The sequence below is a fragment of the Arachis hypogaea genome, chromosome 16, assembly GCF_003086295.3.
Source record: "Arachis hypogaea cultivar Tifrunner chromosome 16, arahy.Tifrunner.gnm2.J5K5, whole genome shotgun sequence".
In the NCBI taxonomy this organism is placed as follows: domain Eukaryota; kingdom Viridiplantae; phylum Streptophyta; class Magnoliopsida; order Fabales; family Fabaceae; genus Arachis; species Arachis hypogaea.
The window spans coordinates 11134637-11153365 of NC_092051.1; the positions used below are offsets into that span (position 1 = coordinate 11134637).

An 18729-nucleotide genomic window follows, 5' to 3' on the forward strand; every position below is an offset into this window, starting at 1 on the left:
CTGTGTCTATCCTGATAGGAAGGACATAGAAACTGTAACAAGAGATACAACTTATTTTTTACTTTTTCTTTCATTATTCTTATTAATATTTCATAATTATATTTTTTTATTATTATATGCTTCTTCTCAAATTTTTTGAATGAAAAAAATAAGAATAAATTATATTTTTCTAATTTGTTCTAATTTATTACCAAACAAAATACATGAACATAAAATTTTGTGTCTCTATCTTTTGTATCTTGTTTTCAGTGTCTTGTCTTGTTTTATTCTCAGAAATAAATGCAGCCTATAAGTACTTAAGAGGGAATGAAGGCAACATTTAATTAAAGAGACATAGACACTTAGATATGAACATGATAATATATATTTATTGAAACACAAATTTTGATAGATACAGTAATATATAGATACACACAAAATATATACTTTTAGTATCATTTCTTAAAGTTGAGACACTGAGAGTTTAAGACATAAAATTTGACTTTTGTATTTCTAATTATTTTTGAAATTATCTATTTTGTCCCGATCCTCACTTTTATCACTTTATGTCCTCCCTCTCTACCTTCTCTTCTGCTTCCTCTACTGTCGCCACTGCTTCCTCTTCTCTTCTCCATCCCTGTTTCACTCGTCTAAATCTGTCGTTCTGCTCAACTGTTGTCCAAATCTGATTTCACCGTGGTCTAGATCTATGGACTCAGTCGTCAAGGACAAGAAGGATGGCGGGACTGGCTCGACCTTCATTGTCGCGTTCCTTACTCTGCGCTGTCTCCACTTTGTTCTTCCACCTCGTCGGCTCAAACTCCATCCCTCCCTCTCACCTTTGTTTTTTTTTCTTTCTCAATTTCTATTTTAATTGTTTTTCTTTGTTTAAAAAAGAAAAGACACGAAAGAGATCAAATTTCGATGATCTTAAAGGTGACGTGACACGGATAATTATGATATGGGAGATAACAAGAAAAGAAAGGTATTAAATTTTTGCATTTTATTATTTTTGTGGTGAATGATTATTTCTTTTCAGAGTGCTCGACATCAATTAGGTGGTTAAAATCACTTTATAACAGGAAATGAAGTACTTTTATTATTATTATCATCAGTTTTTTCTTGTTTTATTTATTTTGATTAAGAATATGGTTTGTTACACCTTGCGATGACTTGGATTGATTATGAAAATATCAATGGTAGTAATGGAAAAAGGTAACGGTAATGATAGTGATAATAGTGATGAAGTATAGATTATTTTGAAGAGGATAAAATTAATATTTAAATTATATTATTGTATATTATATATTATCACTAAACACATTTTATGTATCTTTATATTTATATTTCTTTGTGTATTTATATTTGTACTGTATTTCATATATTATCACTAAACATATTTTATGTATCTTTATATTTATGTGTTTTTTGTGTGTACTTATGTCTGTGTCTATCTATCTAGTATCAGAGACCCTATCCAAACGCTGCTGTGTAACAATGTTAGTATAATTTAGCTGAAAAAAAAATAGGGAAGTATGCGAAGGGATGCGCCTTAATAGAGCATGTGGGTTGTGAGTAAATATGGTTTTACATGTTTGTAGTAATTATGGTTGCGATTATTTATAGGGACAAAATACTGAGACAGAAATACAAAAATACAAAATCGTATTTGACAAATGAGATATGGATAGAAATGTTGTGTCTAGAGACATTGAATTAATGTATTTTGTATCCATTCGAACAGGAATGACACAGAGACATTAATAAGAGATATAACTTATTTTTTCTTTCATTATTTTTATTAATTTTTCATAATTTTATTTTTTATTATTATATGTTTCTTCTCAAATTTTTTGAATGAAAAAAAATAAGAATAAATTAGATTTTTCTAATATGTTCTAGTTTATCACAAAATAGAATAGAAGAACACAAAATTTTGTGTCTCTATTTTTGTGTCTTGTCTTACCTTATTCTTAGAAACAAATGCAACTTATAAATACTTGAGAGGGAATGAAGGCAACATTTAATTAAAGAGACATAGACACTTAGATATGAACACGATAATATATATTTATTGAAACACAAATTTTGATAGATACGGTAATATACAAATACATACAAAATATATACTTTTAGTATCCTTTCTTAAAGTTGAAACACTGAGAGTTTAAGACATAAAATTTGACTTTTGTATTTCTAATTATTTTTTAAATTATCTATTTTGTCCTTATCTTCACTTTTATCCCATTATGCCCTTCCTCTTTATCTTCTCTCCTGCTTCCTCTACTGCTGGCACTGCTTCCTCTTCTCTTCTCCATCCTGTTTCACTCGTTTAGATCTATCGTTCTGCTCAACTGTTGTCCAAATCTGATTTCACTGTGGCCTAGATCTATGGACCCATTCGTCAAGCACAAGGAGGATGGTGGGACTGGCTCGACCTTCGTTGTCGCGTTCCTAACTCTACGCTGTCTCCACTTTACCCTTCCACCTCGTCGGCTCAAACTCCATTCCTCCCTCCCACCTTTGTTTTTTTTTTCTTTCTCAATTTCTATTTCAATTGTTTTTCTTTGTTTAAACAAAAAAAGGCATGAAAGAGATAAGGTTTCAATGATCTCAAAGATGAGGTAACACAGATAATTATGATATGGGAGATAACAAAAAAAAGAAAGGTATTAAATTTTTGCATTTTATTATTTTGGTGGTGAATGATTGTTCTTTTTGAGAGTGCTCGACATCAATTAGGTGGTTAAGATCACTTTATAACAGAAAATGAAGTACTTTTATTAGTATTATCAGTTTTTTCTTGTTTTATTTCTTCTAGTTAAAAATATGGTCTGTTACCCTTGCAATGAATTGGATTGATTATGAAAATATCAATGGCAATAATGGCGAAAAGTAAGGTAATGATAGTGGTAGTAGTGATGAAGTATAGATTATTTTGAAGAGGATAAAATTAATATTTAATTTATATCATTATATATTATATATTATCACTAAACACATTTTATATATCTTTATATTTATATTTCTTTGTGTATTTGTATTTGTATTGTATTTTATATATTATCGCTAAACATATTTTATGTATCTTTATATTTATGTTTTTTTGTGTGTACTTATGTCTATGTCTATTTATCTAGTATCAGAGACCCTATCCAAATGCTGCTGTAACAATGTTGGTGTAGTTTAGCTGGAAAAAAAAAGCAGGGAAGCACGCGGAGGGACGCGCCTTAACAGAGCATGTGGATTGTGAGTAAATATGGTTTCATATGCTTGTAGTAATTATGGCTGTGTTTATTTATAGGGACGGCTGGACGGGATACTAAGACAGGGATGCAAAAACACAAAATCATATTTGACAGATAAGATATGGATAGAAATGTTGTATCTTGGGACATTGAATTAGTATATTTTGTATCTATCCCGACAGAAAAGATATAGAGACACTAACAAGAGATATAACTTATTTTTTCTTTCATTATTCTTATTAATTTTTCATAATTTTATTTTTTATTATTATATGTTTATTCTCAAATTTTTTGAATGAAAAAATAAATAAGAATAAATTAGATTTTTTTAATTTGTTCTAGTTTATCACCAAGTAGAATATAAGAACATAAAATTTTGTGTCTCTATCTTTTGTATCTTGTTCATAGTGTCTTGTCTTATCTTATTTTCAGAAACAAATGCAGCCTATAAGTATTTAAGAGGGAATGAAGGCAACATTTAATTAAAGAGACATAAACACTTAGATATGAACACGATAATATATATTTATTGAAACATTGATTTTGATAGATACGTTAATATACAGATACACACAGAATATATACTTTTAGTATCCTTTCTTAAAGTTGAGACACTGAGAGTTTAAGACACAAAATTTGACTTTTGTATTTCTAGTTATTTTTGAAATTATCTATTTTGTCCCTATCTTCACTTTTATCACTTTATTCCCTCCCTCTTTACCTTCTCTTCTGCTTCCTCTACTGCCGCCACTGCTTCCTCTTCTCTTCTCCATCCCTGTTTCACTCGTCTAGAGTTGTTGTTCTGGTCAACTATTGTCTGGATCTGATTTCATCGTGGTCTAGATCTATGAACTCAGTCGTCAAGCACAAGGAGGATGGCGGGACTGGCTCGACCTTTGTTGTTGCGTTTCCAACTCTGCGTTGTCTCTCCTTTGCCCTTCCACCTCGTCGGCTCAAACTCCATCCCTCCCTCTCACCTTTTTTTTTTCTTTCTCAATTTCTGTTTCAATTATTTTCCTTTGTTTAAAAAGAAAAGGCATGAAGAAAATTAGATTTCGATGATCTCAAAGGTGAGATGACACAGATAATTATGATATAGGAGAAAACAAGAAAAAAAAGGTATTAAATTTGTTATTTTATTATTTTTGTGGTGAATGATTGTTTCTTTTAAGAGTGCTCGACATCAATTAGATGATTAAGATCACTTTATAACAGGAAATGAAATACTTTTATTAATATCATTAGTTTTTTCTTGTTTTATTTATTTTGGTTAAGAATAGGGTCTGTTACACCTTACGATAATTTGGATTGATTATGAAAATATCAATGGTAGTAATGGCAAAAAGTAATGATAATAATAGTGGTAGTAGTGCTGAAGTATATGTTATTTTGAAGAGGATAAAATTAATATTTAATTTATATCATTATATCTTATATATTATCGCTAAATACATTTTATGTATCTTTATATTTATATTTCTTTGTGCGTTTGTATCTGTATTGTATTTCATATATTATCGCTAAACATATTTTATGTATCTTTATATTTATTTTTTTTTTGTGTGTACTTGACTACTTGTGTCTCTGTCTATGTATCTAGTATCAGAGACCCTATTCAAATGCTGTTATAATAACAATGTTAGTGTAGTTTAGCTAAAAAATAAAATAGAAAAGCATGCGGAAGGACGCGCCTTAACAGAGCGTGTGGGTTATGAGTAAATATGGTTTCACATGCTTGTAGTAATTATGGCTGCATTTGTTTATAGAGATTGGACATTGATACAGAGATAAAAACACAAAATCGTATTTGACAAATGAGATATGGATAGAAATATTGTGTTTAGAGACATTAAATTAGTGTATTTTGTGTCGATTCTGATAGAAAAATTAGTGTATTTTGTGTCGATTCTGATAGAAAAGACACAAAGACACTAACAAGAAGTATACCTTATTTTTTAGTTTTTCTTTCATTATTCTTATTAATGGTTTCATGATTATATTTTTTTATTATTATGTGTTTCTTCTCAATTTCTGTTTCAATTGTTTTCCTTTGTTTAAAAAAAAGGCATAAAAAAGATCAGGTTTTGATAATCTTAAAGGTGAGGTGACACGGATAATTATGATATGGGAGATAACAAAAAAAAAAAAATAAAGATATTAAATTTCTGCATTTTATTATTTTTATAGTGAATGATTGTTCTTTTTGAGAATGTTTGACATCAATTAGGTAGTTAAGATCACTTTATAACATGAAATGAAGTAATTTTATTATTATTATCCCCAATTTTTTCTTGTTTTATTTGTTTTGGTTAAGAATAGGATCTATTACACCTTGTGATGATTTGGGTTGATTATGAAAATATCAATGGTAGTGATGGCAAAAAGTATCAGTAGTAGTAATAGTAACGATAATAATAGTAATAATGAGGTATAGGTTATTTTAAAGAGAGTAAAATTAATATCTAATTTATATCATTGTATCTTATATATTATCACTAAACACATTTTATGTATCTTTATATTTATATTTCTTTGTGTATTTATATCTGTATTGTATTTCATATATTATCACTAAACATATTTTATGTATCTTTATATTTATTTTTTTTGTGTGTACTTGACTACTTGTGTCTTTGTTTATGTATCTAGTATCAGAGACTCTATCCAAATGCTGTTGTAACAATGTTAGTGTAGTTTAGTTGAAAAAAAAAAACAGGAAAGCACGTGGAGGGACGCGCCTTAACAAGACGTGTGGGTTGTGAGTAAATATGGTTTCACATGCTTGTAGTAATTATGGTTGCATTTGTTTATAGAGACGGGACATTGATACAAGTAGGGGTGTCAAAAATCCCTAGGAGGCGGGGATCCTCACCGGAACTGTCCCGAATGGGGCTCCAATGGCAGAAAATTTTTCCAGCGGGAACGGAGATGGGGGGACAAAATTCTCTCGAAGCAGATGCGGGACCCGAACGGAGATTTCCGTCCCCGTATTTTTCACAATCCCCGAATATATTAAATTACTTAAACACCCTTAATAATTTATTTTTTAATTTGGTTTTTTAGTCATTTCACCACCCATATATATATATATATAGAAAAACTAGAAACCCTAACTCCTCTTCTCACACACTAGCGCCGCTTTCGAATCTGTAGCTCACCCTCACCCTCCTCGTGAAACCCCACCCCTTCTGTGTTCTCTCCCTCGTCTTTGCACCCAGCGTCCCAGCCAACCACCTCTGACCAGCTCCGTCGCGGCCTCGTCACTATCCGTTTCAGCCGGCCCACTCACTGCGTTATCACCGCACTGCGCCCTTCGCCCTCTTTTAATTTGGTTTTTTAGTCATTTCACCACCCATATATATATAGAAAAACTATAAACCCTAACTCCTCTTCCCACACACTAGCACCGCTTTTGAATCTATAGCTCACCCTCACCCTCCTCGCGAAACCCCACCCCTTCTGCGTTCTCTCCCTCGTCTTTGCACCCAGCGTCCCAGCTAACCACCTCCGACCAGCTCCGTCGCGGCCTCGCCACTATCCGTTTCAGCCGGCCCACTCATTGCGTTATCACCGCACTGCGCCCTTCGCCCTCTTCCTTCGCCAACGTCGTTGCTTCGGTGAGTCTGTTCAACTCCTGCACTACCGCCGTCAGGTCGTCTTGCTTTGCTACTCCGCGTGGTCGTTTTGCTCAACTGTTGTCCAGATCTAATTTCACTGTGGTCTAGATCTATGAACTCAGTCGCCAAGCACAAGGAGGATGGCGAAACTGGATCAACTTTCGTTGTCGCGTTCCCAACTCTACGCTGTTTCCACTTTGTCCTTCCACTCGTCGGCTCAAACTCCATCCTTCCCTCTCACCTTTTTTTTTCTTTCTCAATTTTTGTTTTAATTATTTTCCTTTGTTTAAAAAAGAAAAGGCATAAAGGAGATCAGATTTCAATAATCTTAAAAGTGAAGTGACACGGATAATCATGATACGAGAGATAACAAAAAAAGAAAGGTATTAAATTTCTACATTTTATTATTTTTGTGGTGAATAATTGTTCTTTTTGGGAGTGCTCGACATCAATTAGGTGGTTAAGATCACTTTATAACATGAAATAAAGTACTTTTATTATTATTATCATCAGTTTTTTCTTGTCTTATTTGTTTTGGTTAAAAATAGGATCTGTTACACCTTGCGATAATTTAGATTGATTATCAAAATATCAATGGTAACGATGGCAAAAAATAACAGTAATGGTAATAATAATGATAATGGTAGTAATAATGAGATATAGATTATTTCAAAGAGAATAAAATTAATATTTAATTTATATCATTATGTTTTATATATTATCACTAAACGCAGTTTATGTATCTTTATATTTATATTTCTCTGTATATTTGTATCGTATTGTATTTTATATATTATCAATAAACATATGATATGTATCTTTATATTTATGTTTTTTTTGTGTGTATTTATAGCTGTATCTATCTGTGTACTTATCTAGTATCAGAGACTCTATCCTAACACTGCTGTAACAAACTAACAATGTTAGTGTAATTGAGCTGAAAAAAACAGGGAAGCACGCGGAGGGACGCGCCTTATCAGAGCGTGCGGGTTGTGAGTAAATATGGTATTGGTAGAGATGGGGAACATATAAAACGAGGAGCCAACAAAGACCTAACCAAAGTGGGTAGAATGGTTTTCTTTCTCTTTCTCTTTTATCAACTTGTTTTCTTCTCTCTCTCTTACCTCTTACCGTAGTATTTAATTTAAATTATACAAATCTAATCCCATTTGATTAACTAGATTATTCATTTCACGTAAATAAATAAAAAATTAAAATTAAGACAGAGAGAGAAAAAAAACGCGGCTGCTGTATTCACCAAAAACAGAGACACGGTGAGAGAGAGAGAGAGAGAGAGAGAGAGAGGGACAAACTCTGTGTTGATCGATCTCAACTCCACAATAACGAGATTCAATTCAAAGTTTCTCAGAATTCAAACACAAAACTTATTTTTTAATTATTATTATTTTTAATTTTCATTTTTGTGTTTCCCTGTTCTAATTCTCGGAGGTTGTCGCTTTAATTCTCGTTCCGAGCTATTTTTGAGCTTGTGATTTCTACGCGAGCTTGCGAGATCGTGTAGAATTTTCATTCTTCAGCTTCTGGCTGACTGTTTTGGTGGAAGTTTTTGAGGTGGAAGAGAAGGTTGGGATTTTAATGGAAGGTTCTCAATGCAGAGGTTTAAGTTTGGGGGTTTGATTTTGGTGTATTTTGGTTTACTTGGATGATTTCTGCTGGAGGTAGGGATGCGAGAAAGGGGTTAGGTTTAGGGTTAGAGCTTGGATTAGGAGCTGGGAGGAGAGAGATGGTGGAGTCTGAGCTTGAAGAAGGTGAAGCATGCTCATATCAGAACCATGAAGATTATGACGCCACCGTTGATCCCGATGTTGCTCTCTCTTACATTGTAAGGCTTATGAAGATTGCTCTACTTCGTTATTTTTCTGATTCGGAAGCTTTGAATTGTTGATGTTTACTTGTTTTAGCCTGCGAGATCCAAAACCTGAAATTTGGTTGGTATGGTTTATGTACTTTTTGTGATTTGCTGTGCTGAATTGTGTTTTTGTTAGTGTGAGTTGAATGGATTTGGTGTTTTTTACATTAAGGATGTTAAAGAAGGTTTTGGATTGTTGAAGAAATATCTGGTCAACCCTTTTGATCAGATGTTGATGGGAATGCAGTTTGAACTAGCTTGGTTGTGTAAAAGATTTCTCAATCTCTCCTTCCCTCCGTCTCTGTTTCTCTGGTTTTTCATGGTTTACCTTTTCTGAAGTAGAAAGTTTTCCATTATTGATGTGCTTTTTGCTTCAGTTAAAATGCTAAAATTCAGAGTTTTGGAATTTCCTTTCCCTTTACATAAACTTAAATACAATTTCCACTGTGCACATATAAATATTGGAGTTATTATGTGTGTAGTCCGCTTATTAATTATGAGATAGCATGAAATGCATACATTATATCAGGTCCATAAAGTGATATAACTTATGATGGAAATTCTGTTCCTTAATTTGTAAACTAGCCGACTGTAAGATGGCTAGCTGACACATCCAAATGTATTGGCATATGTTTCTATATTATTAACATGCCTACATTACATGTATTCAACTTCATTAATATGATTTGAGGCCTTCTTCAATTTTTAATCATCTATTCTTGTTATTTTCCTTGATGATTTACTTTTGGATTTCATTTGATAAGGATGAAAAAATCCAAGATGTTCTGGGACACTTTCAGAAAGATTTTGAAGGCGGGGTGTCTGCAGAAAATTTGGGTCAGTTTTAACTTGTTATATATATATAGTGTATAGGCCTACATAATGAAGGGTTTTTCTCCCACTTATAATATTTAGTAACATACGATCATTCCAGGAGCAAAATTTGGTGGTTATGGATCATTTTTGCCAACCCATCACCGTTCACCAGTTTGGTCTCATCCAAGGACTCCACAAAAAGTTCACAGTCAAAATACACCCAGATCTCCTAATATTGTGCAACTTGAGGTACATTCATTATACTAATATGGGACAAGCATGTCCGTTTTTTTTTTAAGTATAACTTTGTATGTAAATCGATGATTATATGCGAGGTTTATGGCTTGCGTTTTGATATTTTTTCATTCTTGATTTACTTCACATTAATACTTTACTATACAGAGTGGGCAAGGGGATTCTGTACAATTTTCAACTGGAGCTCAGTCCTCAAGATTTGGGCCAGGTTCTGCTACCTCCTCAAGGGTGCCTGCAGTTAAGGCACCCTCTGTAGACGATGTAACCAATCAAGAAAAGTGCATATCAATCATTGGTGCTGAGGCACTCACTTCTAAGTGTGACTCCCTAAACATGAATGCAACTAGCATAGCAGACCAGAAGGTACTGAAGGTTCGAATAAAAATGGGGCCTGGAAATTTGACAACACGTAAAAATGCTGCGATATACAGTGGACTCGGTCTTGATATGTCACCAACATCGTCATTGGATGACAGTCCCTCAGAAAGCGAAGGAATTTCGCGTGGTCCTCAAGATGCTCCTTTTGAATCTCCTACAAGTATCCTTCAGGTGAATTATCTTCTTACAATTTGATTCTCCCTTGTATTCTTTACATTGGGCTTGATGAGGTTTAGAAGGTTTATTTAATTCAACTTTATAATGTTCTATTGGAATAGGTTATGACAGTTCTCCCTATGTTGTTGTCACCTCTTCCTAATGATCTCATTGAATTAACCGAAAATGAAGTACATACTCGAGATGGTATTCGTCGTACTTTTCTTATGGATGGACCAGAAGGTTCTGGCATGCTGCTACATGAGTCTTACATGGCAAAAGGTGACAGAAAATTGTCAGGTGGGAAAAAGGTGAAGTCTTTGGAGGGTCATGAGTTCTCAGTGGAAGTCAAGGGTAGCAATAAGAAGAATACTCGGAATGATCTTGGAGCTCTTTCAACAAAGGAACAAGGTAGAAATGCATTGAACATGGAGGAGTTAGTTTCACAAACCTTGAAGCTACCACTTTTATCCCGTGATGATTTGGTAAAGGATGTTGATGGACCATGTAATTCATTGAACGAAACCAAAAAAGGTATAATGAGGGAGAAAACCGCTTCGGATCTGGCAGAAAAGGAATGGGTGGAGCCAACATTGGATGGAGTGAATGGTTTTGCTGAGAGGGCAAAGGGAGGTGCAGGGAGAAAATTTGTGGGAGGGAAGGTTTCTGAGGATAACTCATCATTTTATGCACCAAAGGACATTCCTCTTGGCGATAAAATTTGTGACTCAGGAATAACTGAATCTAATATCTCCAAAGTTACGACAGCATCAAGCACTGAATTTACAGAACCTCCTAAGAAGGCTTATCAAAGAAACAGTCTGCGTGAACAAGACAGTATAACATTACCTGTTGTGAAAGAACATCCATTCCCTGTGGGAAAGAAGAAGTCAAAGGGAAGTAATAGCACTGTGGCTATAGAGAAGGAGAAAGAAAACTTGAAGACTGGATCCCCATTGGTTACTAAAATGAAAAAGAGTTCTGAAGATAGTTCGGCATCAAAAAGTGAAACTGAAGATGTCAGAGTACAGAAGGGTCTTTTAAAGCCTAGAGATACTTATAAAGATTTCTTTGGGGAATTGGAAGAAGAGGACAGAATGGATTCAATGGAAACCCATAAGGAGGCTAAACTGAAGGACTCTGAGGTGGCTCAGAGGAGCATGTCTACAATCAATTGTGGAGCAAAGGAGAGATCAGCTGATAAGAAAGTTGATAAACCATTAACAGCTGAAGTATACCCCAAAATTGCCACAAATATCTGGTACACCGGAAATGGACATGGTACTGATGCTGAGAATGAGAATGTGAAAGGAGTTTCTGTCATGATGGCTCCTGTTGATACAGAAGATCATTGGGTACTATGTGACAGGTGTCACAAATGGCGTCTTCTTCCTGTTGGCACAAATCCTGATAGCCTACCTGAAAAGTGGCTCTGTAGTATGCTTGATTGGCTGTAAGTTCTAATGAGTGGTAAACTGTTTTAAATATATCTGTGCAGACTTGAAATATCTAGTGCCAATAAGCTTGTAGATCAATTTGAACTTACCCCACTCTTTTAAGATTGGGGTGTGATGATTGATGTTGAAAGGTTGTTCCTGCACCAGGCCACCTATCCTCCTCCCCTATCCAAGTGCTTGTACTTCCAATTTGACCATAAAAACAATATCTATTTTACTTGGTAACACATGATGTGAACTACTTATATTGATTTCATTGAATAACACATTAAAGTCAGTACATAAATCATAAATGTTTCCACTTCGAATTAATTATGTGCATAATTGTGCAGGCCTGACATGAATCGCTGTAGTTTTACTGAGGATGAAACCACAAAAGCTGTGATTGCATTATACCAAGTGCCTCCTCCTGATGGTAAAAGCAACCTGCAAAATGTCTCTGGGAGTGTTATGGTCGGAGGTACTGTGGCAACTGTTCAGCATCCTGATCAGCACCAGCCAAATAACGATCTTAATGGCATGCCTGTGGGAAAGAAAAAAGTTGTGAAGGATTCATCAAATTATGAAAATAAAGATGGCTTTTCTCAATTGTCATCTTCTATAAAGAAAAATTTGCCATCATCAGTGAGAAGTAGGAGCTTAAATGAAGTGCACAAATCTCCTGTTGTCAGTGAGGCTGATGTTCCAGGGGAGAAACACAAAAATAAGCAGAAGTTGGAGAACAATTCTGATGGAGGTAATTTGAACCACTCTGTCATTGTGCTTTTTAACTTGGTATTAAAATAAATACTGATGGTCAAAGACCTGTTGAATTTCTAGAACGTTATCATCATTTGTCAAAATGTGTTGACAGGTGATACAAAGAATATGAAAGCGAAAAGCCGGAGGGATCCTGATCAAGATTGTTCTAGGCCAACCAAGAAAGTTAAGACTGACAAGATACGTTCTACTGATGAAGAATGGATTGCTGGACAGAGTGGGACTACTAGGAAGGTGGGCCATGGCTCTAATAGCAGCTTTCCAACTACTTCAGTTGGTAAAGATCGATCTAAACAGAAAGACCGCTCTTCTTCGAGGGACTCCAAATCCGAAAAAGACAGGCTGCAAATTTCTGCTGAGAACACAAAAGATAGGGGACATGGATTCTTGGACGAAGCATCTCTGGATTTAGGGAACTGTGATGCTGTTGACAGTGTTAAAAAGAGGAAACTGAAGGAGTATCAGGATGCTCAAACATGTAGCACAGGGAATCCCCACCTTCAGGGGAGCAGATTTTCTGCACAGGAGTTCAGTGATTCAAGGAAGGAAAAGAAGACAAGAAATTCAAAATCTGAAGGAAGAGAATCAAGTAGCAGTAAAGGTAGTGTTCGAACTGACAAAAGAGTTGGTCATATGAAAAACCATAAATTCAGGCAAAATCCTGGGAGTTCACATGTGAGCTTGGATGTAATGGACAGTTTAAAAAGGGACGTGGGATCAGTGCAGGCTTCTGTAGCCACCACTTCCAGTTCTTCTAAGGTTTCTGGCTCACATAAAACCAAAGCCAGCTTGCAGGAAGTGAAAGGCTCACCTGTGGAATCAGTTTCTTCATCGCCTATGAGAGTTTTATATACAGATAAATTTCCAACCAGGGAAGTTGCGGGAAAAGATGAGTCTCATGATACTGCCGTTGTGGATAGTCCAAGAAGATTCTCAGATGCTGAAGAGGGTGGAAGTGATCGATCTGGAGCAGCTAGGAAGGACAAATCTTTCACAATGGTCCATAAGTCTGATTTTCAGAATAAGGGTGTTAATCATACATCAGTTGCTAAACCTAAAGCTCAAATAACTGGTCATCATACCAATAGTGGTGTGGGCACTGTTTCTCAAGATGGTACTTATCCTATTAAAGAGCAGATCAAGAATCAATGTGAAGACAGGACTGATACATATTGTGCTAATGTGTCTAGAATCCTGAAGAACAATGCTGAATCAGATGTGAAGGGCAACAAGGAGAGCTGTAAGTCAGAAAATCCTGCAGAAACTGTCAAGAATACTAGTACTCCTATTCAGCCACTAGACAAGTCTCCTTTATCCGAGGCAAAACAAAATGATGGCAAAGTTAAGTTGCAAGAGAGGTCTGGGTTCAAGCCTGATCAAAGTGAGAATATACATGCTGGCAAGAAAGATCTTTCAGGGAAAAGTGAGAGTAGCAAAAAAGAGAGTCATTTCAATAAGGGGCTCGACTTTCAAGAAGTTGGTACAGATGCTGTAAACAAAAAGGAGGCACTAAATACTCCAAGTCAGAATCAGTTGCCAGACTGTCATGCTGAAACATCTTCAAAGAGGCCTCTTTCAGAAAGAACAGATAAAGAAGTAATTGGAAAAGGGAAGTCTTTGTCATTGTTGCCCTCTGGAGGAGCTCAAGTTGATCCATCAAGTAATTGCCCACGACCAGTTGTTGGTTTCCTTAAAGGAAATGGAGATGTGAAAGTTGAGCCTTCCAAAGTTGATGATGCGTCTAAGTTGCAGAAAAAGCAAATAAAAAAATCTGATAATCAAAATGGAACTCAGCAAATTGGTTCAAGAAATCCTGTACCTAATGGACACAGATCTAAGGAGCTTGATGCCCCTAGTCCAATTAGAAGGGATACTCATGCTGCTACCAATGCTTTGAAAGAAGCTAAAGATCTTAAGCATTTGGCTGATCGTCTTAAGGTGTTTTATATATTCCCTTCTATGGTTTTATTCTTTTGGTCTTCTTGCTGCTTATCTTCAAATTTTTGGGTTTATCATACAGAATGCTGGATCCACACTGGAGGGCACTAGTCTCTACTTCCAGGCAGCCCTCAAGTTTCTTCTTGGAGCCTCTCTGTTAGAATCTGGCAACAATGACCATGCTAAACACAGTGATGTAATCCAATCACTTCAAATATATAGCAGCACAGCAAAATTATGCGAGTAAGAAAATATCTTCATCATCATGCTTTAGTTTGTTTTGAAGATTATTTTATCTCTTATTTTAATTACTGGTATTACCATTCTCTTTATTATTTATACTTAAATTGGTTGAGGTGGAAAACATGTCTCAAAATGTCACTAATGTATTTTGCATTAAATAGGTTTTGTGCCCATGAATATGAGAAATCAAAAGATATGGCTTCAGCTGCTTTGGCCTACAAGTGCATGGAGGTGGCATACATGAGGGTTATATATTCTTCACACAGTAGTGCAAGCAGAGATCGACATGAGCTCCAGACAGCTCTACAAATGGTTCCTTTAGGTAATGAATTATGCAACTCACTTGCAGGTGCAATAATGCTTCCATGCTGAAGTTGTCACATTCCATTGTAATTTTATTTGACATCCTGCAAATCACATCTCTACAAAGTTAAGATTCAGCATATATATGTTGAATATTCCCCCTTTCATATATCTATATATAAGAAGACCATGTCGGAAGAATTCCATAGGGCATAGTCATGAATATAGATGTCTTTGCCTGTAGTGTGTTATTGAATGTATCAGCATAGAGAAGGAAAGTAAATGACATTTTGAGGAAGTTCCAAAAGAGAAAATAACGGAAAGTATATGGCTAATTTGATGTCAAGTAGCCTAAAACGTATTTTCCCGCTGATCATGTGGATAGACTGATGTCTCTCCTTTGTTTTGAACTTTGTTTCATTTGTCAGGTGAGTCTCCTTCATCATCTGCCTCTGATGTTGACAATGTTAACAACACTACAGCAGCTGATAAGGTTGCCTTATCCAAGAGTGTAAATTCGCCCCAAGTTGCTGGGAACCATGTTATTGCTGCACGAAATCGTCCAAATTTTGTGCGGCTGCTCAACTTTGTAAGTCTATGTTATTCCTAAGGAATGTTTGTAAAGAAAGCTGTTGAAAGCATACATTGGCACAGCTACAGTGCTCGCTTACATACATTGTTGTTTCTTTTATTCCCTGGGTTGGGTTATATGTCCGGATTGATATTGAAATAAACGACATGTATCAATTGCAGGCTCAGGATGTTAATTTTGCCATGGAAGCCTCTAGGAAATCATGGAATGCTTTTGCAGCTGCTAATTCTAGTCCAGGCATGGACAAGAAAGCAGGAGGTATCTGCTCTATTAAGAAGGCTCTTGATTTTAGCTTTCAAGATGTGGAGGGTTTGCTACGTTTGGTACGGATTGCCGTGGAAGCCAACAATCGTTGAGGGTCAAGTTAATTATGAAATTGTGGGCCATGACAACTGCGTTTCTTGATCATGTTTAGAACCTTCACTGTGCAGAGATCATCTAAAACCCAATTATGATGGGGAAAGGCTATGTTGAATCTCAAAGCATTCCTGCCAACTCGTGAAGCTAGTGTTGTATATAGATCTGTTGCCATACACAGTGAAAGGGAAGTGTCAATTTACCGCCAGGGGAATTTAGCTGCTTTTTGTCGTGTTCAAGAATGGAAGCTTTGGTAAACCCTGAGATACTGTGGTGGCTTTGGGATTCAGAAGTCAGGTGCTGTAAAGCCGATCTTTAGATGCTTTGATGTGTCAAATGATGCTACATATAGGCAGACGTGGCAATTTGAAATTAGTTGCCTTCGTTTGTTCTGTTCTCATTCTGGAGGAATTCTTATTTCTTCAATATGTAAATATGTAAAGTTGTAAGTGCTGGAGAGAGATTTATGGGTTCTTCAATTAACTGTGATTATCCTTCTACTGTTGGGAACTGCACTTTATCCTCTTTGTCCAGTCTCTCTACAGGAATTAAAGTCAAACAGAGTCTGACTAAAGTGAGCCCTTCTCTTTTATTAATACATGAACATGTTCGTGTATGTGACCATAATTTTTCTGATTAGATTTTAACTTATTTGCAGGTTATCTTGTACAAATTTGGGATTAGTCATAGAACTATATTGTTTACTCTTCTTGTTGATATAGAACAAGCAGAAAATAGAAAAGGTGCGATGTACAGCAAGAATTTTCAGCAGGTGATGTGTTCTCAATGGTTTCCATGAGAGAACCAGAACCAGGAGGGTCCAGTAATGTGCAAGAGCCCAAGAGAGTAAGGAAGCTGTTAGAGTAGACTCGAGACTACCATCATGTACTCATAACAATCACCTACAACACACCTTATCCCATATGGTAGTCTGGAGTCCACCCTGGCAGCTTCCTTACTCTCTTGGGCTCCTACACGTTACTGGACCCTCCTGTTTCTGGTTCTCTCATGGGCTCTTTTGGCTGTGTTCGCATCAGTTTGTCAACTTATACAAGTGCTTCTGATCATGTGAAATTATTTTGTTGTAAGTAAGTGGATGTCAAGGCTCTCTGACTCTTGATTGCATTTCATCTCTCCTTTCTTCACTTGAATAAATATTAGAGGATCAAGTTAGGCATTGTGCAAGCTGGTTGCTGCCTTTTGCAGATTGTGACAGGTATGTTGTCATCTTGATCAGTGGCATTGCATCATATTACTGTTAAGCTTGCACTATTATTTGTGTTGTGCTTGGGGAACTATTATATAGGTAGCAATGCTATTTTTTTTATTATAAAGTTCAATTTCAGTCATTTCTATAGCCCAATATAGAAGATTATAAATGGATTTTACCATAGGAAATCATCAATGTGTATTATAATCCTAATTACTAGATTTATTCGGATAACAATATTATCCAAGTTACTTTACTTATTTTTTGAGATATAAAATGTTAACCTGTAAGAAAACAAGAGTAGGAATACAACCCTTAGCATCTTTTTGTGTTTGCCGTCTCTGTCCATGCATGTTTTAACTTACCTGTTTTAAAAATGCTTTGGTATGATTTATACCGTTGCAACAATTCTACAAGTTTTACCTTTGAGGATCATCTTATTCTCCATACTTATATTCATTATTCATTTATTTATTTTGTTTTCCTGTCTTAGTGGATGGTTATGTTAGTATGTTATGTGAGTATTGTAATTTGAGAGCAACATCTATGGTTGCAGGTTAAGCAACTGATGCAAACTTCAGATGAAGCTACAATTTAGTTGGCCAACTCTGTAACTGTCTACCTTAGTGCAGAATTTCCCTCCCTTGTAATCTACACAGAATAAATGATAGTAGCAACTAGCAAGTGTAGGGCACTTGCACTCCCTTCCCTCCCTCCTCTGTTGGAAGGGCCTGGGACAGTTTTGGCCTTTTGGGCATTCAATATTGAATTTTGACACTACCAGATTGCCTGCTCTGATTTTTAATGTACAGAGCTAGCTATAATAATATTCTTTGCCCGTTTGGTTCGCCTTGTCTGATCAAAATGAGAAGAGAGTCAAATATTGGGGAGTATAAGATATCTACAACTTCCCCATAATTATTGTATATTCTAGTGAGCAGATAGTCTGACAAAATATTGTCTTAATTTGTATTTAGTTTATTCTTAATGCTGGAAATAAAGTTTAATTTTACTTTCAACTCGTTATGTGCTTTAAAATTGTTCTAAGGGCTGTACTCAATACATATCCATACCATACATAGAATACATAGATCTTATTGTAACATATATTAAAATGAAAAAAAAAAAAAAAAAAAAGAAAGAGGAGCCCCACAAACATGGTTTTTACTCTGCATAAGAGTATCTTTCTTGTTCAGCTGTTCTAAACTCGAAATCATGTAGTCAGTGTTTGTGTTTGATGATTAGATTATGTTTTAGGATTTTGTTAACAAACATCCTTGTTAAAGGATATTTCTATAAAAATTTTAAAGTTTTTTTTTTCCGTTAAATATGCAACACATATATTGAAAATTTTAAATGTTTAATTTTTCAAAACAAACTTATTATATTAATATTCTTAAACAACTCTTTAAAGACACTTGTTAGCTAATCCTTATGTTGTAATATTATCCCTTATTGAATTATTTTAATATTATTAATAAGAGAGAATTAATACAACACATCAAAATAGAATTAAAGGTAGAACTAATGTAAAGTATAGAATTAAAGTGT

At 35.2% G+C, this 18729-nt stretch overlaps 1 protein-coding gene across 2 annotated transcripts; it reads left to right on the forward strand.

The window, feature by feature from the left end:
- The first annotated feature begins 7872 nt into the window (after positions 1 to 7872).
- Positions 7873 to 18197, forward strand: LOC112756373 (cysteine-tryptophan domain-containing zinc finger protein 3). Of its 2 annotated transcripts, XM_025804950.3 has the most exons (14): positions 7873 to 8687; positions 9479 to 9551; positions 9649 to 9779; positions 9933 to 10334; positions 10442 to 11772; positions 12109 to 12512; positions 12630 to 14473; positions 14556 to 14716; positions 14878 to 15038; positions 15448 to 15608; positions 15773 to 16542; positions 16627 to 16740; positions 17130 to 17184; positions 17735 to 18197. In XM_025804950.3, exons 1-11 carry the CDS (start codon positions 8508 to 8510, stop codon positions 15965 to 15967), a joined length of 5043 nt encoding a protein of 1680 aa, XP_025660735.1. In that variant the 5' UTR covers positions 7873 to 8507; the 3' UTR covers positions 15968 to 16542; positions 16627 to 16740; positions 17130 to 17184; positions 17735 to 18197. The 2 variants fall into 2 exon arrangements, with proteins under 2 accessions (XP_025660735.1, XP_025660734.1); XM_025804949.3 differs by having other exon boundaries at positions 16627 to 17184.
- The last annotated feature ends 532 nt before the right edge of the window (positions 18198 to 18729 follow it).